General features: G+C 37.2%; 3 protein-coding genes and 1 pseudogene across 3 annotated transcripts in view; 2 read left to right on the forward strand and 2 right to left on the reverse strand.

Annotated features, from left to right (window-relative positions):
- LOC140819280 (regulator of telomere elongation helicase 1 homolog) overlaps positions 1-2,643 on the forward strand; it is a 5,290-nt gene extending 2,647 nt beyond the window's left edge. The window contains exons 6-7 of the mRNA XM_073179288.1: positions 540-561; positions 2,428-2,643. Of these exons, the coding sequence (XP_073035389.1) occupies positions 540-561; positions 2,428-2,643 (238 nt within the window). The remainder of the gene's footprint in view (positions 1-539; positions 562-2,427) is intronic.
- Positions 2,644-13,742: 11,099 nt separating this feature from the next.
- On the reverse strand, positions 13,743-16,559 carry LOC140820023 (nuclear pore complex protein NUP50B-like; annotated as a pseudogene).
- Positions 16,560-17,088: 529 nt separating this feature from the next.
- LOC140820020 (MAR-binding filament-like protein 1-1) lies at positions 17,089-21,840 on the reverse strand. Its single transcript, XM_073180318.1, is given in 5 exon segments — positions 17,089-17,978; positions 17,981-19,040; positions 19,550-19,690; positions 19,817-19,860; positions 21,487-21,840. Coding segments are annotated over 5 exon segments (2,118 nt in total). The 5' UTR covers positions 21,770-21,840; the 3' UTR covers positions 17,089-17,388.
- A 915-nt stretch (positions 21,841-22,755) lies between these two features.
- Positions 22,756-25,078, forward strand: LOC140820025 (trihelix transcription factor ENAP2-like). Its single transcript, XM_073180322.1, has 2 exons — positions 22,756-23,100; positions 23,618-25,078. The coding sequence occupies exon 2, from the start codon at positions 23,685-23,687 to the stop codon at positions 24,789-24,791; it is 1,107 nt and encodes a 368-aa protein (XP_073036423.1). The 5' UTR covers positions 22,756-23,100; positions 23,618-23,684; the 3' UTR covers positions 24,792-25,078.
- The last annotated feature ends 434 nt before the right edge of the window (positions 25,079-25,512 follow it).

Here is a 25,512-nt window from a genome sequence, read left to right on the forward strand (position 1 = left end):
AGCCAGGAATTTTGTCAGGCCCCTAGACGCAGGCCCAGAGTCTTCGGCTTTTACAGAGGAGCATGTGCCCAGTAAGCACCCGAGGAAAAGCACCAGATGGACGTTGTATTGTAGCAGGTAATTTTCTTTATTTGGTTCTGCTTACGTATTTAATTGACAACGGGGCTTAAATTTACAATTATTTCTGAACGATGCATTCAGTCAGCATTGCATGTAAGAGTCTTTAGTACTTGTAGTGTCGTCTCTTTCCGTTGGGGGGAATGTGTTTTGCTTATCCTAAAAATTCGGTTAACACTCATTGTGTATTACAGTATGACGGGCTCATGACGATTGAGTTAGAGATTGCATCGTATGGATTGTCTGACTTTGACTTGATTATTGGTATTGCTATGCTACCCATACAGGGCGCGACAGTTGCTTGTTTCCACCAAATCGTGAGATTCAGACCAGATATGGCGAAGAGGTGGAAATTTTACGGTAGGGCTCTAGATCGATAATTCCTTTTACTTCCGTATTAATCTATGACTCTATTATTACAGAACAGGAGCAGAAGGATTTCGTGTATTATTCAGTAGATTTTTAAACTTGGGAAGTCGAGTCCATCATTGGCCGATCTGTCAGTGTACGTGGAGTTTGTGAGTCTTTCCCAATGGAGATCCCGGGATTACCTCCAGTTAGGAGAGAGATAGACTTCAGCCTTGAAACTGATGCCAAAGGTTTACAGTACCGATTTTCTAGAGCTCCGTTAAGAAATGACACAGTGAATTGAAAGAAATTTGAAGGGACCCGCTCGACGATTTACTTGGCAAGGGGTACATCAGACCGAGTTGGTGTCTAATTGGGGGGCTCCAGTCTTATTGAAGAACAGAAATGATGGTTCGCTTGCGAACTCTGCATCGACTATCGGGCAAACTGAACAAAGGCAAGATAAAGAATAATTAAAAAAATTCCCTTTGCCTGTATTGCCGCTTTATTCGGATCAGTTTGCAGGTTTCTTTCCGTCTATTTCCCAAGATTGATTTACGATCGGGATATTTCATCAGCTGAGAGTCAGAGATTCTGATATCTCAAAGACTGGCATTTAGAAACCAGGGTAGGGGCACACTATGAATTTATCGTTTTCAGCCGTTTTTTTGGTCTGACCTAAATCTCCCGCTGTATTCATGGGATTGAATGGGAATGACCCCCGTGTTAATTCCAGGAAAAATCTCGCTGAATTTTTGATATTTCATCGATGGATAATATTGCTTTATTCAAAGGAAATGAGTCGAGCATGATGAGCATTTTAAGAACCCGGTGTTGCGGACTTTTAAAGGGGCGGAAGAAAGAAAGGACCTTATATGCTAAACCAACATCGACGAGGTGAGTTTTTAGTTTTGTTAAGAACAGTTAGTATTTCTGGGTCCTATTATATCTGGAGATGGTTTATATCAGGTGGATTCCCAGTAAACCGTTGGGGAAACGGGAAGCCGTATTTTCTGGCCAGACCGAACATCGTGCCTGAAAATTTGGCAGTTTCATTTGGTGGTTAGCAGGCTATTTACCGCCGTTTTTTATGAAATGATTTCTCGGAGAGTCTAGCAAAAACCCCCAATATTACTCATCTGACTCAAAAAAGCAATGCTCCATTTGTTTGGTATTGAATAATGTGGAGAACCGTTTTCTGGGAGTGAAGAAGAGGTTACCCGGTGCACCGGTGTTTTGACTATTTCCCCATCGAGTACTGGTAATTTTGTGGTTTCTTTGCGGGACGTTCTCCAGAGGTTGGGATGTGTGGCTGATGCAAACGTAGGGCCATGTTATCGCTCTGCCTTCACGGCCCGCTTCTTTAAAACCACATGAGGGACCCGTTATCCCAATTCCATGACTTAGACTGACAGTCATTAAAAAAACTTTGATTGACACGATATTGGCGACACTATCTTTATGGTTTGATGGAAACGTTTGGAAATATTTTCTGATTCATAAGAGTCTGAAATTATCTGTTTCACAATCTGAAGTGAATATGAGACGCGAAGATGGCTTGATTGCTTAAAGATTTTGATTGTGAAATCACAACAATACATCCAGGAAAGGTCTAAATTGCAGCAGGTGAAAAGCTGATGCACTGCGTCGAAAGGTTATGTTCTTTCTCTTATCGGCGAATTGGTGTTTCAAAATTTGATAGGAGGATGCTGTTTTTGTTTGGATTAGAATTTGAACTAAAAATTATAGACCGTTTGAGACTTTATACGGTGCACGTTGTATAGAGCACCAGAGCTTGGATTATGAAAATTAATGCAGCTCAGCGAGCCGGGTGGTGGGTGATTCCGAGATGTAAGAAATCAGTATCGATGGTTCGACCAGGACATCGATCAGATATCAGGTCCTTGTTTGATTAACCTCTTGTCTGTGAATACTTCGTCTGGTTGTGCCGAAATGTTTCAGATTGAGCGACATGAATATTGTTCAGAAGCGCACAACAGTTCGATTCGTATTCACCTGGTGGTGCAGAAAGAAGATGTACCAAAACGATTGTTGGAAAAGACAGTTCTGTGGAAACAAATGAAAGATGACATGCCGAGTTTGTCTCCAATGTCTGAATTGCCAGGTGGTGGAAGTGAAGCAGCAGAAGAAAGAAAGGAAAGGAAATCAGGAGGATAGGATTATTAAGAGTTTGTCATTTCTTGAATGGAAATGGGATCAAAACATTTCATGGATTTCGGTGACGCAGCTACACGCCTTTCCTCCATTGATTGACAGATTAACCAAATCGCAGCTTTATTCGTACAAGATTGACGTTACAGATTGACCAAATGGCAGAGATCTATGGTCAGCAAGTGGTACAGAGACGGGCCACCGTGCACGAAGTAATGTATCAGACCGTGTGATCCCTCGATTTACTTCGCACTTCTGGCAGAGTTTGCAGCAGGTCTCTCGTACGACGTTCATCTAGAGTACCGCACTATATCCACAGAGGCCGAACGGACAGTCAGATGGGACTATCCAGAGCACTGGAAGGAAGATATGCTGAGAGCAGAGTAGTAGTTGCTAGATTTGGCACTAATTGGCAAGATTCGTTGCCTCTTTGTGAGTTTTAGTACAACATAAACAACAGACTATCTAGATGAGTATCACGATGGCCACCCCTTTGACAGCGTTGTTCGGAAACAGAAGTGTAGATCTCCCTCTATATTGGGAGTATATCTCTGAAGTGCCTGAGCTTGGACAGATATGATCAGAGATATGACAGGAAAAAGGTGAAGCTTAATTCAAAAGAAAATGAAGGAGCACAGGAAGACAGGCCCAAAAATGCCAATTGGGCGTACGATAGACCCATTGGTATTTGAAGTGGGAAGATCGAGATGTATTCTTGCAAGATTTCACCTTTCAGGGATGTTGTCCAGATTTGGCAAGAAATGGGGGGAAACTGTCTCCACGATACCATTGGGCCTTATGGATATCTTCAGAGAAGATAGGGAGATCGGTTTGCTTTCGACTCGCCTTTACCGCTCCATTATCTGGAATACATGATGTCTTCATGTTATTTATTGAGGAAATTACCTTCCTGATTGCTTTACATGATATACAGCCAGCCGAGGCGCGAAAATTGATGAATACCTCTTGAGTTATGTTGAAAACCGATCCAGACTTATCGATCGTAAGGAAAAAACAGCTTAGAACGAAAGATGATTCCGTTGTAAAGTTCAATGGACTCGTCATGGCACTGAATGAAGAAGCATTGGGACGACTGAATCTCAGATATGACGACAAGAAGCTCCTAGAAGTTGTTTCGATGTGATTTGATGTAAATTCTTTATAAGTTTGTAGTTAGACTCTTATTGATACCAAATGAAATGCCTGGAGGATTCGAGAAAAAAATCGTATCTTAGGTGGGGAGGAAACGAAAATAATGTAATTGCCTGAGATGTATTGCCATGTTACAATTACACATTACTATAGATTTTTAATCGAAAACAATATGAAGAGCTAACCGAGACAACGAAAGAGATTTACGTGTGAAATTTGAAGTGCGGGGGGACAGTTAGAATCGACGCACATGCGCGAGAGTTATGTGCGCAGCACCTGCGCAAAAGAAGGTCCAGAAGGAAGGTATGGCGCACATTTACACGAACTGGAATCGCGCAACATGGCCAAACAGGCCGAAGGGCCGACCTCGGAATTGCGCGAGGAAATGTCTTTGGCTATATGCCGACACCTATGCAAACAGCGATGTTCCAGGAAGGACATCGCGTCATATGCGGGGACCTAGTCGCGCTGATGCGACGAACGTTGCCAAGATACGAGACAGTAGGTCCGGCAGAGATGATGCTAAATAAATATATACGATATAAATATATAATGATATCTATATTATGATATAACAACACATGCTGGTGGAAATTTTCTTCGAAAAGAAAGGAAAACCGAAGCCGAGGAAGGAAAATAGCTTTTATGATTTGTCAAACATTTCGATTTTCGATCAATCCGTCCGTTAGATTTTAAATCTTGACTTCGGTATCGAGTTCCTATCAAACATAGGCTAAATGGACAGTTAATTTGTATTGTACGTTTTTTGAACATGTTTTGAAATATGATGTTGTTTAGAATTGAATACACGTTCAATTATGTTGTTCTGGACATGGTGACAGCGTAGAACGACTACGTAGATTAAAGAAAGAAGGACTCAACTATGGGCATTGTTATGACTATTCAAGTAATGAAATGATGAGATGTATATGTCAGTTTGACGGGTTGGTTCGATGTAAATTATTGGGAATTGATATAGACTAGAGTACTTATCGTATCACAACAATTGTACTGTTGTACTGTCAGAATTTTTATAAAACGAGGATGTTTGTGATTTGATTAGAATATTGATTTACAGAATATTGATATTGTCATTTTGCCAGATTGAATAGTGACAGACTTGAATAGGGACTTCGATTATATCAGAGCGGACCATCAAAGAAAGGGTATAAATAAATGTGGATCGGGATTGCACAACTCGAGTTAGGTTTGACTGAGTTTTCCCTAAAATAACCTTACTTATTTATTGCATTGATTATTGCAGATTATCGATTGATTTTCATGTATTGTTAGAACGAGTCAGAGTCCGAGGTCTAGGGCCCCAGACTAGCTTGAGGGCAGGAACGCTGAGTCTTTCTAGAACCGAATAGACTCTTAGACTTACGGTGTATCGAAGAGCCTTGAATGTTGTAGTCGACGTCTGATCTCGACACTCGATAAAGAATACCAAAGTTCTAATTAGCTATTAGGATCCCTAGATTGACGATAAGATAAGAGTAGTCACGGAATCATTGATTCATGTAGTCAGATTAGATACAATGTTTTGATGGTTTGTTTGCTTTTATATGATTGTGTTATATGATTGCATTTTAATACATTGTTTTATACTGGGTATATTATATCTCACCGAGTTATCCGGTTTGTTGTCTTGTTTTTGTTATGTGTGCACTGGACAAACAAGGTGGGGGAAGGATCGGGTCCGGGGAAGATGAGGACGGATATCGAGATTGAGTGTGTGATCACGGATGGATGTTTTGTAGATTAGGTTTATTACCTTGATGTATAGTTGAAACCCTCGTTTAAATTTAGATGAATTGTTACTTATGTGAATTAATTATATTCACGGTTGTGATATAATAGATGATTCCATCACCTTAGCCCTGCTATTTTAAAAAGAGAAAAAATTTTTAGAACCCGTGTTTATCTATGATAATTAAACCCCAAAGATGATAAGAAGATAGCTTAGCGTAGCGGGGTCCCCCCACAGTACGTTGTTAAACATCTTCAATTTTTTACTGTATTTTGTTAATTACTATCATTGTTTTCCCACATTTCTATTTTATAGGTAAAAATGACTGGTCTCTGCCCAAATTTTGTTTTGGAGAAAATAGCATTATTGCCAGAGTAGCTGAGATTGCTGAGATATCGTATTGCTCTATTTAGCATGTTTGTCCCTCCAAAGAACTTGGATACAAATTTGTGCGGAAAAAAGTTGCATTGATGTAGCTATTCGACTCCTCATCTCTCTATTATTTATTGAAATAAAATATTGTGTCTTCATTCCTACATAGATGTAATTAATAAGATTATATAGAGCTTAGTAGTATTATTTTATTTATTTATCTGGTGTTTATTAGATAGTCAAAAATCTATGAATTATGTTTTAAAATAGTGTAGTCATTTTCTAGGGTATCTGCATAAGTATTCTCCGACTAGGACATGAATATTTGGTTTATGCCCCGCCGTCATTGTCTCGAAACGCGATTTTGCTGATCATCACTCATGATCATTTCTAAATTTTAATTGATCTTTCTTTGTTGAGATCAAGTACTTCATGTTCCATCTTACAGTGATGTCAATCATCTAGGGATCTTATCTGTTTTTTAAAGTCTTTACATCAAGGTTAAGAATAACCTCCACCAATGATGTTGTTGTTCTAAAACACTCTTCCCATAGAGTAGGTGATTGGTTTCACGAAAATTTGATTTTTTCATGTATTATCGTTGGGTATCTCTTCTCCACTTGGAAATCAAATGTGGGTTCTCTCTATTGTTTGGTCACTGCAATCCCACACTTTACTTCGTTTATGGTTCTTGACAAATGTTCTATGGGTAACTAAGGATTTGATCCACCCTCACTTGTATCTTTTTAGTCTATGATATTGAGATTTGCAACAAAAGGATAATGCAATTCTTTGGAAGATCATGAGACCACCTCTTTTTATATCGTTATTTCATAAGACATTTTGATAATATGATAAATTTCTTATCTATTAGGCTTTCTTCTTTGATGTAAATTAGCGATTTGTACCAAATGATGGTGAATATCAATCTTCTTTTTTTTACTAGACTGGTGGTTGTTCTAGATTTGACTTATTGCGTTTGGATATGTTTTATGTTCAGAATTTTTTCTTGTTGTCGAGCTTTCTTCAACCTTTCATGGTACATTGGAATTGTCTGTCATAATTTTGTGTCTTTTTTTTGCATTTCTTCTAATTATCTCATTAACGTCATAGAAGAATCCTGGACATTTGTATGTATCTATATTATTCGAACCATATTATACCTTAATACTAATATATGTTCTTAGTTGCTTATATATTAACTCAATTAAAATCTTTTTTTTACATATTCTGACAATATTGAGTAAAAATTTGACATTTAAAAAAAATCTCGAATGTATATTCGGATTTATAATTTAAGATGAGTTATTACGGGACAAATACGTTACACAACCATGTACACGCTTCAGATTTGACGAGCTTCGTCCTCACTGACCAAAGACAGGTCTTTCCAACCGTAGCTATATGTTACTCACTCACAGCGCACCCATGAAACTTTCCAGGAGGTCACCCATCCCAAAAATGTGTCCCAAGTCAAAAAAGCACGCTTAACTTGGCGGTCTTATGTATGAAGCTACGAAAAGACAGAATGCACCTTCCATGATATAGAGTTAGTACCAATCACATTTTTGAGCCCTCTTCAACTGTACAGTCCATTACATTGAACACGTCTCGGCATCCTCTCTATTCCTTGTGGGTCGGTCATTTATGTTCCTCCACCTAGAAGTCTGCCAGGCAGCCGCCTCATTGTCCGTGCAACTGATGTGGCACCGACGATCACCCCCTCCGATCTCTCTGGTCCCGGGCCTCGACATGCACCCACCAGATTACGCTTGGTCGTCCCCGAACCACACCGACCAGTAAACGAGAGGTCGGCTCTGAATTCAAACCAACATGTGATTTGGAAACGGTAGCGCCCACGATTTAACGATTGTCCCTCACTGTACCAAGACGGTTTGCGCCGGTGTTATGTCCTCTACTACACGCACCCTAAGAAACTTCCCAGGACGGGTCACCCATCCCAACAATTGCCCCAAGTCAAGCACGATCAACTTTGGATAGTTCTTATGTGAGAGCTACCGAAAAGAAGATGCACCTTCGATTGCTATGTAGTACCAATCACATCTTTTAAGTCATCTTCAAAATGTACAGGTCCATACATTGAACAGTCTCGGAATCCCTCCTCCTTCGTGTGGGTCGGTTCATTCAGTGTTCCCCCACCTGAACGTTTGTAGGACGCCGGCTCATTGTCTCGTGCAACTGATGGAACCGGGCATCACCCCCGCTTCTTCGGCCCCGGCCTCACATGCCCACCAGCTTCCGCTTTGGTTCGTTCCCCGAAAAACCCACACCGTACTAAGAGACGGTCGGCTCTGATACCACTTGTCACGCCCCAATTGACGGCTGTCCTCACTGTACCAAGACGGTCCTTTCAGGTGCTTATGTCCTCACTCACACGCACCCTAGGAAGAAACTTCCCCGGAGGTTCACCATCCAAAATTGTCTCAAGTCAAGCACGCTGAACTTTGGAGTTCTTATGTGATGAGCTTACCGAAAAGAAGATGCCCTTTCGTGATATGAGTGTACCAACAAATCTTTTAAGTCATCTTCAACTGTCAGTCCATTACACTTGAACAGTCTCGGAATCCCTTATTACCGTGTGGGTCGCGTTCAATTCATGTTCCACTCCACGCAGAACGCATGCCAGGAGCCGTTCATTGTCCCGTGAAATGACTCTGGCCCGACGATCACCCCCCGCCACTTCGACCTCGGGCGACTCACACACCAACAATATATAATATGTCTGAAATATTCAATCTATTTTATCGATGAAAATTTGCACGTCCCTTTTAAGGTAATGTTATCAACAATGGCTACTTGGGGGCATTTTTGAAATATTTAAGCTTGAGATGACCAAATTAGACATTAATTGCAAGATTAAAAGACTAATTTGGATAAACTATGAAATCAAATCGGAACTTGTGCTAAAATTAGAGTTTCCCAATAAATAAAAACATGTGAAATAGAAACAATGAAGATGGTAGAATAGAAACTATAGCCAAAATAAATATAAATTAAAATATGGACTTATTATTATTATTAAAATCAATAAAGCCTTTCATGTCGTTTAAAGGCAGCAACTTTGTCGGTAGAGAACTTAGATATTATTATGTTCTGTTTATTACTATAATTCTACCTCTTAGAATTTTATAGACAGTTTTACTTGTTCGCACATGTTATTTTCAATGTTAGAAGATAAATATGTGTTAACGTAATAGTTACACAAACCACACTAGTTTAGACACAGTAGTTGTGTATATCAAGCAATATATGAGAAATCGAACTCCTTATTTTGACCAATACGTTCACTACTCTATCATTGCTAATTCTTTCGTTCACTGCGACATCCATTGCCACATTTTTATGCCATCTATTACTTTCTATATTTATTTGGCAAGTTGAAAATTGGGAATCAGATAGTCTATTAAGCAAGAATTGAGACCGTCTACGACTTTAAATAATGTAGACGGGTCAACCCTATCGTATATTAAACAAAGAACAAGTAATACTCTAAGCATCAAACAAGCCATGCTTTTTTCATGGGATGTACCCTAATAAGATTGATGCCGTTTTCTCACAAATATGATCCGTGAGACCTCTCACACAAATTTTTGTCATTAAAGCCACAAACGACAGTAGAACCAGTAAAAAGAAAAACTTAAAAGTCCCAATCACACCATCACTTCGATGTCCCTACTCGTTTTTTTTTCCTCGTTGTTTGTAATTTATTATCATTATCAAAACATTAACTTTAATATTTGATTTATGACTTGAAAACTAATGTGCTCCTTGCTATGGAATGGAAGTGGGACTTGTTTTTATATATATATGTAAGAAATCTTAAAGAAATATAAATGGGTTTACGAGTCGTTTTAAAGGGCCGTATGCTGGATCTGATCTGATCTGACCCGTCGCATAAAATGAATTTGGTGGGAGATGATTATTTTCCCTATGACATTTATCAAATCCCAACTCTTTATCTAGATAACTTAAACAATGGATTAACAAATATTGAAGATTTGGACTGTGCAATCAATTGTTGTCCGTTCGTGATGCTGTTGAAATTGATTGTAAAAATATAGTTTCGCAGGTGAAGAAAAAGAGTTGGTCATTTCTACTACAAAAACACATCCTAAATTGAATATGTTTTATTTGGGGCACAAAAACTTGTGTGACGACGGTCTCACGGATAATATTTGTGAAACGAAGAACTTATTTGGGCATCCATCCTATGAAAAAATATTATTTTTTATGCTAGGTATATCCTTTTTTGTGATCTAGTAAGGTTGACTCCGTCTCACAGCTTAAGGATCACGTGAGGACGAATTCTCACATTTGAGACCATTTTATTTGGAGTGTTGAAAATCAATTTAAATGTTTTTTTATAAACTACTGTTGTTTTAACAGTCGATAGTCTAAAGAAAAAAAAAAGGTAATTAAAAGTAAAAAAAAATCTTACATAAATTGCCAAAATTTTAAAAAGGCAATATCTGCGGTGAATTAAATTAATCTCGATTAGACTAGATCATGAAAATATTTCTCTATATCTTCAAGTCTAAATATCGAGTCGTATTCAAGAACCTATATATATAATAAGAAAATTTCATATATAAATCCAAATGGGCAACAAATAGCATGAATTCTATCTTTGGGGGTTTTCTGAATTTGCTGAAATTTTGAACATTTGGGGGGGATTTGGACTGCCGTGTTTGAAGTTTTTTTATTGGTGGGTTTACTGTGTAACCAAAGTGTGAATTAGAGTGTATAGTTAGTCGAAAACCCATGTGTGAATCCCGAATGCATATAAAACATTGCCGACCCCCGCACAAATCTCAGCAGCTCATTCCAATGCACAAATGATTGTGCAAATGCTCGCTGGCAAAAAATTAGTCATCATGTAAACGATTACGTTTTTTCACATATGTTACAATATTTAAAACGGGTCGACGGAGTTTGTGTTTTTTTTAACGTGGATTCAATCTACGTATTTGTTCTGTGACAGAATTTACTGTCCACTAAATCAGATGCGACCACGTCGAAATTTTCGTGTGTTGATTGTTTGTGTTATTTCCTATTTTGTTTTTTTTTACCAGGTGATGGAAGCTTGAAGGATGCGTGGATCTGCTCCTAAGAGTGCATCAAGTTGAATGATAGTCTTTCCTATTTGAACACTAAATAGATGAAATAATAAATACAGCTACAGATGTGTGTGGTGTTCTTGTTTATTAGTTATGAAATCTGAATGCATAACTGAGTCCTTATGTAAACTACCATACAAAATGATTCATTTGGTGTAGCTTCTTCTGTTCCTATTTTTCTTAATTACTTTAACTTAGATATATATATATATATATTATATTATATATATACTAATATATATATATAATATATGATATCTTGATTTATAGTGGCCACCTACTGCACACTATGTGAGCACCGATAGGTGTCCACTCAACAATTGGATTGGCACATTAATTTTTCTATGATTTCATCACAGCCACATGGGTGAGGACACCTATCGGTACTCACATAGGTGTGCACGATAGGTGTTTTGGAGCATAGCAAAAACTCTAGATATATATGATATAAATTTTATATATTTTTATATATATACTATAATTACAAGTGTTGTCCACTACAATCATGTGTCTATCGCCTGACTTGGTGACACTCATTAGTGGTGTTAGATCGTATCAAAATTATACATCTATTAGTCTATAGGAAGATTTCTCCTACCTTGTGAGGCACTGATTACATGAAAAGATTCAAAGGCTCAGATTTCTACACACACATGGGGTCCACCATTTCTGTAGTGGGGTCCACAATTTCTTTAAAAATCAATGGTCCAGATGACTGTGTGGGCGTGGTCGAACCTACCATTACGGATGGTGCACTCATTTAGTAGATTGTCGCAGAAGCCTATCAAAATTTACATCTATTAGTGAATGTTATCTATGCAATAGGGGGACACGGTTTTATGAATAAATTATAAAATCTATACACTATGTGTATATATAGAAAGATTAAAAAAAATCAAACGGAGGGGTGTCTTTAGTGCGAGTAAAATAAAAAGACAAACAAAACTTGTGTGAGACGGTCTAAACGGGTCTAGTATTTTGTGAGACATAGCTCTTATTTGGATCATTCATGAAAAAATATTATTTTGTATACCTAAGCGTATTACTTTTATTGTGAATATCGTTTAGTGTTGACCGTCTCACAAATAAATACTCTACTAAAAAAAAAGCCAGCAAAATCTGTCAATTTTAATTTTTTTAAAAAAAAACTTTACTCTGCCAATTAAAAAGAGATTTCTAGTTCTAAATGTGGATAATAACACATTCTAATAATTGTTCGGTATGACGGCAATAAACTTCGATTGCACTTTCTTGGTTGAACCATAAATTTGTTCTTTCTTTATATATTGTGGTTGATTTCATTGATCAGAAATCCTGTGCAAAAAAATTTTGGTTTTAAAGAACAACAAGTTACGTCTTCCTCTTTGACAGAACAAAACTATTACTTATCAGCATAACTTATCAAAAAGCGGATTTTAATCCAAAGTTTTTGTGTCCAAACACACCTTGTATACTGTTAATTCAGAAGGAGTAGAAAATGAGAAGAATTAGAAAAAATTATAGAAAGAAAAATTATAAATACAAAAATTGTTTGAAATACATTACTTTGGATATGTAATTTTGATCATTTTTTTTTTTTTTTTATTGTTGGTGGATATGCAATTAGGGTGAAAGAATAGAGTCACTAATGCAGCCAGAGTTACATGCACTAAGAAGTGCATCAGTAGTTGGTGGAGAGGCGGCTGGATTGAACACTTGGAAAAACTTGTGTGAGACGGTCTCACGGGTCGTATTTTGTGAGACATATATCTTATTTGCCATGAAAAAATATTACTTTTATGCAAAGAGTTACTTTTTATCGTGAATATCGGTAGTTGACTCGTCTTACAGATAAACCGTCTCACGAGAGAGCTACTCATTGACAAATGCCTACAAAATTGCAAACGTGATCCTGTGATCACAGAAGCTGTTTTTCAATGCGCAGTGGATTGTGCAGTTGCCATCGAATTTGACCCTAAATTTTTATTTAAATTATGTTTTTTTGGTTATATAGAAAATAATAAATCATTTTTAAATGTGAAGTAAAGTCAGCAATTATAGTGTGTGTGTGTTGAATGTCTAAAATGCTTAGAGTAGTTCTCTTGTGAGACGGTTTCATGAATCTTTATCTGTGAGATAGATCAACCCTACCGATATTCACAATAAAAAGTAATATTTTTTCATGGATGACCCAAATAAGAGATATGTCTCACAAAATACGACTCGTGAGATCGTCTCACACAATTTTTTGCCAAATGCTTATTGTTTTCCATAAGAACCGGAGTTGCGCTGCAAAGAATGTATCAACAAGAAAAAGTTTTCCTTGTTTTTATGAAATAATAATCTGACATAATATTTGTGTGCCTTTTATGTCGTGAAAATAAAGAGATACCAGAAGATATCAAATAATGCAATTTTGGGTTGGGTATGTATCATCCTCCTACTTGTGTAATACATCATCTATATGCCTAATAATCATTTTATACTTTTAAATGTATCTGCAAATTGAATTTTTTTAATTTTTAATTTTCGCGGAACGCTTTTTGCCTCCCAAATCTCAATCTCAATCTCAAAGTTTCCTGACAAAATAAGATGTATGTAAAAGCAAGATTTAGGTGGAAACTACAGATTGTGTAGTAAACATTAATGTCTCCAGAATCACACAAAACATAACTCAAAATACAGTACATAACTATGCCGAATGTTTAGGTCTACATAGGATGAACAAAAACAAAAAGATAGAGCCGACAAATTACATAGGGGATTGTTGGCAAGTTGACAGATGCTCCAACGACAAACTACCCTCCTCGACTTGTTTGGAGAGAGATCAAGCACAGAAACTTACACGTTGAATGTTCCTCTGAGATGGTGCACATGATATCGTTACTCATCTGATGCCTAGGGAGAATTTTCCGGGGTTTTTAGAACAACAGGTGCCATATCCTTAAGCGATGCGATAGCCGCTCGGAAGTTTTCAACTGTGGAAGAATCCTTAACTTCAAGGCAATTGTAGAAAGACCGTCTTTGGATTCAGCAGCACTATTCACACAGGCAAAAGTGACGCCTCTCTTGTCCATATTTGTCATCTTCAAGTCTGGATAGAGACTGGCGTTCAAGATCAATCGATAGTTGCCCCTTAGCCCTCATGATGAGTCTAGCTTTACCTGTTCCTGATGTGGAAACATTGACCTTGAGTTCTCCTTTGCCACGCTCTTTCCATGCTGCAGCGACATACTCAAAGAGCACGGAATCAGCTGTGAAAACAGCCTCCTCATTCTCTTCTCCTGTTTTCCACAGTGACCTCCTGCATGGAGGGAAATTTGCTGGTTTCACTCTTACTGGAAGTATTTGCGGCCGAAGTACCAAAAATTGGAGAATTTCCATTGTTAGCAAGACCAAAACTGAATGAAGGCTGGTCGTTTTTCAGGCCAAAAAGGGAACCACTGGAGCCTGGAGGAGTCCCATCTTTAGGAACTGATCCGAATGAGAACAAAGTACTAGAAAACCCTGTCCCCGCAAGTCCAGAGAAAGCATTTTGTCCACTCGAAAGTGGTTTAAATGAGCTGAAAGAGGCAGTTACAACAGTCTTCCCAGCAGTTTCCTTCACACTATCTTCCTTATCATTTCTCTTGTCTTCTGCATTCTTCCTGGCATCATTCTCACTATATCAGATTCTCCAGAGGTTTTGGCTGCATCCTCAAAGTTTCATGTTCTGCCACCTTATCTACCGTAGTCTTGGCAATGTTTTGCTTCCAGATATCATCGGAGTTATCCTTCTCATTTGGTTCGGTTTTTGAGTCACTAAACTTGCTTTCAGATTGCTTATCATTGTTATCGATATCAGATTTCTCCTTTTCTGCAAAAGAGTCTTCCTTTGACTCAACCACTTCATTTTCAAATTTGCCACCAGTTTCATCATTTTGCACTGTTTCCTTACTTGCAACACTTTGTTCCACCTCCACTGCATGATCAGAAGAAGCTGGAGGCACCAATCGGATTGCAGCAAATGGGTTAGTACTAGGAGCTGGGGCAGGGACAGGGGCAGATGGGGTTGATGATGTTTGCTGGCGACGGACTTTAACAATCCTTCTAGTGGCAAGAACCTCATCACTCGCCCTTTTAAAAGTCCCGTTCTCTGGTTCAGATGTTTCATCATCGTCAAGGCCAGGATTATCTCGAGATAACTGTGCTCCAGCAGCCCTCTTTTTTGAAGGCTGAAAGTTGTTTTCTGCATCCTCCATGGCAGCTTAAAGTAATCAATCTCAGGACACGGGAAATTTTTTCCCTGCATCCAACCACAACAAAATTCAATGAAACTTACATCACCGCACAAAAATAACTAGGAACTAGATAATAATTAGTCTAACCCCCTCAACTTGGCAAAGAGCCACGGATAAAGACATGAGAATGTGCCCCAACAGGAAACTATTATTTATAGGCTCACTCAAATTAGCGAGAGATCCAAAAGGAGAAAATGGTTCTAGAATGAATGTAAGAAAAAATAAATAAGGATTCAAATCCTACACTACAAAAGAAAAATCCATTGTGATGTAACAAACGGAAATATAAATAATTTGTACTGCTACTGCATCCAAAATGGTAACCAAATTCGGAAAGCCAGAAAAAAAGGTTACTATAAATTTATGCAAAAAAAACAAAATGTATTCAAAACCAGTTCAAGGTTCAAATGATTAACAAGCTGTATACAACAACAACTGAAAGTAAACCCACTAGAAGGCAAAGTTAACCTTTACTATATAAGTTCAAGGCCTTGTATGTATATTTATACGTGCTCACGAACCACACCAAGTATGAGAATAAATAAAAAAAATTGTTGAAAAAATATCCATGGAAGATAACGAGCTCGCAAATGAACACACAATACATCACAATAACATATCCACCAATTTGTCCTAAATTACCCACCACAACATTCCTTCACGAGACTTTCAAAATGTGAAACACATTCCTACACACTAATATAAATAACGAACTTGTATTCGATTTCACGAGATAATACAACAGCCCTCACCAACGATACATTCCCCTGGCTAAATTTCCAAAAAATATCCAGAACGAATTAACAGCACGCACTTAGCAAGAACCGACAAACTTCTAGCCATAAACCACCGACGACCCAGTTTTCCGTTAGCTGAGGATATCATCTTAATCTCGCCACTAAAAATTGATAGAAGCAAAGAAACGGAATGATAAACACTTAAATGTTACTACAGCTTTCACATGAATTCAAAATTAGTTCGACCAAAAGCATATTTTTCTCCACCAACATGAGCATATAAAAAAACAATTGATTTCCAATCAAATTCAAAAAATAATGGATTGAATATCACCTCCACCAATCTGCAATATTTCCCACACATACACAATATTCCACAAGTACGCATAAAAAGCCAGCGCGTAAGAGAAAGATCAGGAAAAAAGTACCCGACAGAATTTGAAGAGTCTGCGTGGAGTTTTGCTTGAATTTGAAGCTTTGATTTTCAACAAACACGAATGCGTATATGGATTGAATGCTACGTGCAGATCGACAACCCTAAAGTGAAACGAAATAAAAGGGCAATCTTTCTCAACTCCCCCCTTTGGATAATTTTTTAAAGATTAAATTTTAATTATGTTTTGTTGGGTTTTTAATTAAATAATAATAATACGAGGAGCCGAGGTTTCCTTTATTTTTTTTGGGATTTGTTTTTAAAAATAAAAATAAAAATAAAAAAATTAAGCATAAATAAAAAAATATGATACTTTAATTTTTTTGAAATATTATTATTAATTTTTACATATAACAAATAAGACAAAATTTGTGTTAGAGTCTCACATGTCGTATTTTGTGAGACGAATATCTTATTTGGATCATCCATTAGAAAATATTATTTTTTGTGTTAAAAGAATTACTTTTTATTGTGAATATCGGTAGGATTGACATGTCTCACAGATAAAGATTCGTGAGATCGTCTCACAAAAGACCTACTCAACAAATAAATTATTAAACAATAGATTAATATTTTATCAACCATTCGAATTGGTAATAAAATTGTGAGGAAAAAAGAAATCCAACAATTTTGTGTATTTATTTATACTAAAAAAATAAAGTTGGAATGTGTTCCGCGGCAAAAAATATAATCATCGCAGCTTAAGCCAAACTGCAAAGATCTAACTTTTTCGTGAATAATCAAATATGCTCATTTCACAATAGATACAACAAGAGACGGATATCCTTCTAATTTCAACGACTGCACTTTTCAGGATGAGGAAGGCCAAAAATAGTTGGCAGGGAATTTCGCGATTACAGACGACCAAGGACGAAGGAGAACGTAGACCTTGCATTTGATGCAAAGTTGATTATAATTCTTCTTGTTGTGGTGTAACATTTCTCCGCCGAGTGACTTTCTTCTTGGGAGCAGCAGTTGTGCCTCCCACTTCAACTTTATGCTGGTGCTGATTATTCACCTCAGTTTTGGTTGAGTTTATTTGGCTTTGGCTCCTTAGCCGTAGAATTTCGCCTTTGGCAGATGCCAATTCCTCTTCTAGTTTCCTTCCTCTCTTTTCCAAACTCTCCCTTTCTTTTCCAAGCTTCATCACCATGTTATGGGCATCTTCCAAGTTTTCGCGATCTTCTAAAGAAGCCTGTTTTTGCTCTTCAAGGGACTTGTAGACTGCATCTTTTTCATATTCCAAACTCGAAATCCTTGACTTGGACAACTCAAGATCCTTCGAAAGAGTTGATTCATTCCGATTCATCTCCTCAAGTGTTTTAGTAACCTCTTCTAAATCAGTCTCAAGACTTTTTCGCGATTCTTTGCTTCTTGAAATTTCAGTCTGCAGAATCTTCAACTCTTTGTTTAAAGAAGACACTAGTTTCCTTTCTTTCTCTAGATCCTCAGCTGCAGTTTCAGCTTTCTTGTTGGAATCAGCAAGATCTTTCCTTACGTTGGCAACTTTCGTTCTGATGCAGCCAATTCTTGGGACACAGTTAGCAGTTTTTCAGTATCCTTCTTGTAGGATTCTCTAGCTTCTGTCAACTCGGCCTGAACCTTTGACAGCTCTGCTTCGAACTTCGAGCACAAGTTTCTTGACTGCTGCAGTTGTTTTTTCAGATCAGAAGCTTCATTTCTTGATTTCTCCAGAGTTTCCTGTGTAATCTCGAGTTCCTGTTCAAGACTCTTCACATTTTTCAATTCAACATTCAACGTTTCTCTTATATTCTCTTTTTCTTGAGTCAAATCAGCAACTAGAGCTTCATTTTTGTTTGCTTCATCCAGCGCAACCTTAAGCTGTTCCTCAATCTGTTGAATCTTCTTTTCTCGATCTCCCAAAATCTTACGATCTGAAGCAGTCTTTTTTTCTGAGGAGGATTTATATTCATTAAACTCCTTTACGATAGCATCAAGCCTTTTACTGGATTCGTCCCTCTCAGCCACCAAAGAAGATAATTCTGCATTCATATTCTTGAGTTCCGAATTCTTCAACTCCAGCTCATTTTCATTTTCCGAGAGCATGACTTTCAATTGTTGTAGCTCTGAAATTAAACCACTAACCCGATCCTGGGATTGTTGGTATACAGAGCTCAGTTGCTCGAAGTCGCGTTCCTTTTCGGCAATGTTAGAATTAAGATTCCGGAGATTATCTTCCTTTTCAGTAATTTCTGAAGAAAGCAAGATCATCCTATCTTCCAAGACTGCCACAGAATCCAGCTTCTCCTTCAACTGTTCTTGCAGTTCCTTTTTCTCGTTTACCAAGTTAATGAGGTTTTGTTCAAGACTCTTGACCTTCGTAACCAGCTCTTCAATTAATCTTCTCTCTTTTTGCAACTCTTGTCCAAGGCTTGTAATGGTACCATCTGCAACTTTCAACCGATTAACTAAAGATTGTTGTGCTTCGCTTGCTTTAGCAAGTTCCTTTCTGTGAACTTCTTTCTCATTCAAAATCTTTGAGTCGATTTTTTTCTCCAGGGAAATGATGGTAGATTCCTTTTCTTTCAGTTTAATATTCACCTGTCCATTCAAGAAGACAAGACATAACTCATAAGCAAAAAATATTAAATTCCACTACCAACTGATTCCAAAAACGCAAATAGTTAAGGACTTTGTTGGCAAGTTATAATTACAGCCACTGTAAAGTGTGGCCTCTCATGTTGCACAATGATCGAAACAAGGTTCTTTGGCAGCTGTACAACTTAAAATATTCAAATTATAACGTTATTAAGTATAGATTCTGAAACATAGGTAGGCACTTGATCCTACACCACCCGGTGTAGGTGAATGCAATTTGTTTAACTCTGCAAAAAAATTATTCATTTTAAATACTTTGGTCAATTAAAATGTGATTCTTTTCCCTTTTTGTACCATTAACTAAGTAAGCTGAACTGCTGTTAATCAGAAACAGGAAACAAAAATCAAGTACCACTCCCTCTATATGCACTTGTTAAGAATTCAAATAAATCCATTCAAAAAGCATTTCCAAATAATCAAAAAATAAGATAAAGTTCATTGAAATGGCTCACAGATTCTATGGTTGCATCCAAACCAGCCTTTTCCTTCTTTGTTGATGCATAGAGAGCACCAAGTACACCTGACGCCATTACTCCAACAACATTGAAAAGTGAAAATGTTGAGGTAGTGGAAGTGTTTGCCTGCACTGACTGCTGGGACACAAGAAACATTCACTTCAATATATGAACTGGAGAATTATATACAATAGAGACAACCTTTGAAACACAAACCAGTACTTAAATAAATGTTTCCATATTATATTGAGCAGAGATGCAGACCTCAGCTACTTGCATCAACTCTTCCGTTCTCATTTCAGTATTTACTGAAACAAAACAAAAAAACACAATTTAGCAAAAGCCCATCAAGATATGCATCAATCGAACAAATCAAAATTTTCACCACCATCTTGGAGAATCGTGTATGAAATGGATAGTGTTAGGCATTGATAGGCAACTAAAAATTTGTGAATTTTCTTATAAACTTTACCACTTGCATGTCAATCAACAATAAATCACACAAGAACGAGGGAATCCATTTAGGTTGTAGGTTTTATTCAGTTTAACTTTTGCACTTACTGCTTCAGGTTTCTCATATTTGTCTTGCTCAACAGCTGACCTTCATAGGCTGAGTTCTAATAGTGTTTGCATAGAAGGGTTCATTATATTTAGTTGCAGCACAGTTGGTGATTAATGCCCCCTGAGAAATTCCATTTTATCTTCTCATGTTGCATTGTCCATTATTATTGATTCTTTAATTGTATACAAAGGGTGAGATCTACAAAATTTCCTATGAAAATCAGATGAGAGACATGAAACCTTTAACAGAGCCAAATCATCATGTAAAAAAATGAGGTAAAGACAGGTATTTGACGAAGTGTTCACCATGAAACAAAGTGATAATAAATCAAATAGAACATATTACAATTTATTTCGATCTCCAACTAACAACGAAACAAGTTTGCTCGAATTTATCATACGGATTAACCATAACAGACTAGATTTGTGTACAAGTGAGAGTAAAAAGAAGGTTTTAATGGTGCGAAGAGAGAACCTCTTCTTAACAACACGAGATCATCACAAGCAGAAAACCTGTTACTTGAAACTGCTATACATTTCTCATTATCACAAAAGAGAAGCAACAAATAAGATTTTCCTAATCCAATATGATGCTAAAGCTAGTTCAGAAGCATTCCACAGAGCTAAGATTTACACAAACCCATACTTTATCATTATTCTTTGGACCGAGTCAAATCATCTAGCACATAAACTAAGCAACAGCCCTGTGCATGTCAAATCCCCAGCCACGGCAAATATCAGAAAATTATAAACTGCTTCGGGAAGTGCCCACTCATGAAATTTTCATCATTTTCCTAACATCTGGTTGTCATGTCATGAACACCTTGAGGAAGTTAATCATTTGCAACTGGATCATAGTGAAGTCACACTTATCCCACCTCTCAACTTTCCGTCACAGTCGTTTATATGTTTGTTCAAGACATTGGGTATATAGTCGTGGAAACAATTCAAGACTCAAAATGCAAGGAGCTACATGTACCAAGTTCCCCTAGTCTCACTGCCACCAGACTAAACAAAAAGGAGTATTTTCATAGTAACCACAAACCAGTTGAATGAAAGCGGGACTCGTCATAAAAACCATTCCCAATTGGTAACGAAACTTCAGCATTTAGTCAAAACAATATATGAAAAACGAACATTTTATTCCTCAAGCCAGACGTGTATGAAGAGCTACATTAAAATTTAAAAATGGAAGCAAAAGTATCAGGCTTGGAATTAACCTATTGTGCTGATCTTTAATAAAGTCAACAATTAATATAAACCAAAAAATTTCTATGCACAATTGATGCAAGGCCAAAACTATAGAAAATCATATTCAAACCATAACCACAATATACAAGAAGAGGAAAAATCATTGCTTGAACCCAACTAACCTGCAGCTAGCCCATCAAGAGCCCCAGCCCTCATGCTAAGAAACGGAATTAATCCAAAACCCATCAACAAAATCCCTCTCCTTCCGCAAAAGTCACCATCTCCCGAATTTTCTTTCTGCACACAAGCCACAGCGGTTCTGTTCTTTCTCCAACTGAGACCATTTCTCGGGCAAGAAATCAAGAAGGAATGCTGCAAAGAACATGAAGATGAAGTCCCAGTGCAAACAGAATAGCAAAGTGGAGACGGGTACAGGAAGCAAGACGGGGCTATCAGGAATCCCATGGCTATCTTTTTCACGTTTTCTTGATTTCTGGTGATAAGAAAAAGCACGTTGCCACCATAACCCCACTGATTCCAATCCGGTTTGGATTTAAATTTTTCATTTATAATATTTTAACTTACAGTATGTGTTGGGAATAGAAAGACCGAATTGCCCTTCAGATTGGCATATTAATAAGTTTTTCTTTCCTTTTTGTTTTTACACAAGGAAAGAACACATGAAATAGTGCAAATAGGGACTCCTTTTATAGCAAGTACTACAAGTCCACTCCTCCACGTTATCATACTTAGGCGGGAAAAACACAAAACTTTCGTGAGACAGTATCATGAATCAATTTCATGAGACAGATGTTTTATTTGGATCATCCATGAAAAAATATTACTTTTTATGCTAAGAGTATCACAGATAAAGATCCGTAAGATCATCTTACAAAAGACCTACTCGAGGAAAAATAGAGGAAAAAAGAAGAAGAATAAATCCTTTCTGATATGTCAAATTTAATATTAGATTTGATGTTAAATTATAGATTCCGTCGAATGATATTCTTTTTGTAAATAATGGCAAAACTCAAATGTATATATTTGAGTTATTTGTTGTATATATAAATGGTTAAATGCTCACCTACTAGTAACAAAAATATATGTTAGTATAACATACATAACGTGAATAAATGACGTTCATATTATACAAATATATTATAGATATGTATTGATTCTCGAATCTAACATTTTGTAATAAATACCAAACAATTATTGATGATAATGGAAATACCATATTTTATTTTCGATGTAACGAGAATCTTCAGATCGTTGTGAGTTTTTTGTCTTGTTTAAAAGATACAATAACTTTTAGACACAATCAATATGTTACGCTTGGTATAAATTTATAAGAGATATATCCAAAATATTTGTAAATTTTTTGTTTATTATTATTATTATTTTCGTTTATATTGTGTGTAGAAGAACGATGGAGGTTACCTCCTCTGGGCCGTAACGCAAGATTTCTAATTGTGGGCCTAAAGTTGGGTGAGCTTTGTGGGCCTAAAGTTGGGTGAGCTGCCGTCAGAATCAGTGAAGACCAGCGTAATTTACATTCACACATCCTCAGCTATTCCGCCACCGAAAGATGAGCGTGTGTCTACTTTCTCTTGCCCAACATATAGTTTTCGTAACTAATTGATGGCAATCACGCGAAATGGGCATTCTTTTGTTGTTCATGATCTCTGTGGTGGACTTTTGTGTGCTTAATTTTCTTGTTTGGGTGTTGGTGTAATGATTTTCTTGGATGCTTGAATCTTGAAGGCATGCCCGGGGGATAAAATAGTTACTTTCAGGTAAGATTTTTAATGGGTTTTTTGTATGCTGGAATTTAAGGTGGTTGTGTGGGTAAAGATTCGATTTGAAGTGTGATTGCGGAGTGTTTGGGGATTATTTAATTTTCTTGGCCTTGTGTTGTATTACGGAGTGCCCATTTTGCCCATTTTCTTGAATATGATTTTAGATTAGCTTTTATACTTTAATGCTCTATATTTTTCTTGATCAGTGGATTCCTCAAGTAAATTTTTTAAAAAAGTTTACATGTGAATTTTTCCATTTTTGCAAAAAATCGAGTTATCCCTAGATACACAAGATAATTTTCACCTGGTTTTTCAGTTATGACAGTTACATTATTTTTAATTGAAAGAGCAAGTATAAGTTTGGTGATGGGGGAGTAAATTATTTGGATCCAAAACATTATCTTTCAGTTTGATTTTGGTGTTGTGTAGTTTACCAATAATGATCTGACCTGTATTGGGTATTCATGTGGGTGACTGATATTTTATCTGACCTGACATTGATATTGTTTGTTAGGAAATTGGATATTGTTGATCAAAGAAGTTATAGTAATTTTTTTGTGTTCTTCTCGGGAGCATGCATAATGGATGATGATGTTGATTCAAGTTACCCTTCCAGTCCTTATGGCACGAAGCGCCAAAGCTTTTCTCTCGAAGATGAGAATTCTGCACAAAATGTTGGTAACCAGTTTACTGAAGATGGTGACAATGATGATGATGGTGCCAATGAGGATATTGATGATGAAGTTGAGGATAAGGCCGAGGAGGATGAAGAAGAAGACGATGATGACGATGAAGGAAAGGGTGTTTTAAGGATAGGAGAGGATGACTATGGCGATTTGAATGAGGATGGCGACGAAGATGATGATTTTGATGATTTACAGAGGCATCCAAAGAAGAGGAAGCTGAAAACGTTGTCAAATTACGAATTTGCCCCTCGAGCGCAGGCTTTGCCATCTGCTGCTGCTCTGATTCTGAAACCATCATATGGTGGACGTAATCCGCTCACAGATTGGACCGAGCACGAGACTTTTATTTTGCTTGATGCTTGGGGAGAGAGATTTCTCAAACAAGGCAGAAAGAGTCTCCGGTCTGAAGAGTGGCAAGAAGTTGCAGAGAAGGTGTCTCAGGAGTCGAAGATTGAAAGAACGGACACTCAGTGCCGCAACCGTTTGGATACCTTGAAGAAGAAGTACAAAAAGGAGAAAATGAAGCTGGGAGAGACAGGGGAATCCACCAGTAAATGGGCTTGCTATAAGAAGATGGATTTGCTATTATCATCAATCCCTCAGAAAGCAGGGCATTTGAGTGCAGTAGATTCAGGAGAGCACCTTAAAGATCATCTGAATTACTCAAATGGTTTGCATGAAACAAGGGATAGTCCAGATAATTCAATATCTACTGAATCAGTTCCTCCCAAGAAAGTTAAGAAATCACAAATCAAGGGCCGCCGTGCATCTTCATTTAAACGGCTCGCTGATTCTATTCAAAAATTTGTTGGGATATACGAAAAGATTGAGAACAGTAAGAGAGAGCGAATGCTAGAACTCGAAAAAATGAGGATGGACTTCCATAGAGACTTGGAATTGCAGAAGAGGCGGATATTAGAGAAATCTCAAGCTGAGATAGCAAAGATACGAAAAGGTGACGACGAAGAATACAACATGTCTGCTGAGAATGACAGTGTTTGATGCATCTGTATCCAATAAATTAATTCCCTAGGTTTTCCTCTGCAGAATTCGATGAAGACTTGTGCTTTAACTGTTCTGCTTATCGCTAAAACCCTAGAAGTTGGAAAGAACTTGTATTTTTTAAAGGGGAAAGAACTTGTATTTACTTCATTGAAAGTTATGAGTTTATGGAATTATAACTCGGTAATGATTTACAGGGTTTCTTTTGGTTATTTTATATGTGAATTGTTGAGTCGTCTGGACATTATCTTGTTAATATAATTTCGTGGAGAAGTTGCTTTTGTTTAGCTGAGTCTATTTACTTCAGTTTTATGCATATGGAATAGAATACTAGAATGTGCACAGGTCCCATCCCATGTTGATATGGGGTGGTGGTAAGTGAATGATTCTAGCAATTTATTTAGGGTATGGGCCCTGTCAGCTGTCAGCGAGGAATAGGAAGGATCTTTGAATAAAATTGAGGATGAGCCAGATGAAATAAGTAATCATCTCAAGCTGGAATTTTGAAATTAACGGAGATTTTAACACTTTGCTTATCTCATGAATGGGAGAGGTATTCATCTTGTACTATAATGTTGAATGCTGAGAATGTAATAAATCCATTTCCGAAAGCTTTTTTTGGCCTGTATATGTCTCTCTGAGTATATTATTGTGTCTATATTTTTTAATTGATAGTTAGTTGTTGTATTGTTCTTCATGTCCTGAGTTGATGTTGAATCAT

The sequence above is a fragment of the Primulina eburnea genome, chromosome 18 (genome assembly GCF_022965805.1).
Source record: "Primulina eburnea isolate SZY01 chromosome 18, ASM2296580v1, whole genome shotgun sequence".
Classification (NCBI taxonomy): Eukaryota; Viridiplantae; Streptophyta; class Magnoliopsida; order Lamiales; family Gesneriaceae; genus Primulina; species Primulina eburnea.

Coding starts and splice junctions, on each gene's coding strand:
- LOC140820025 (XM_073180322.1), top strand. CDS start 23,685: ATGGATGATGATGTTGATTCAAGTTACCCTTCCAGTCCTTATGGCACG.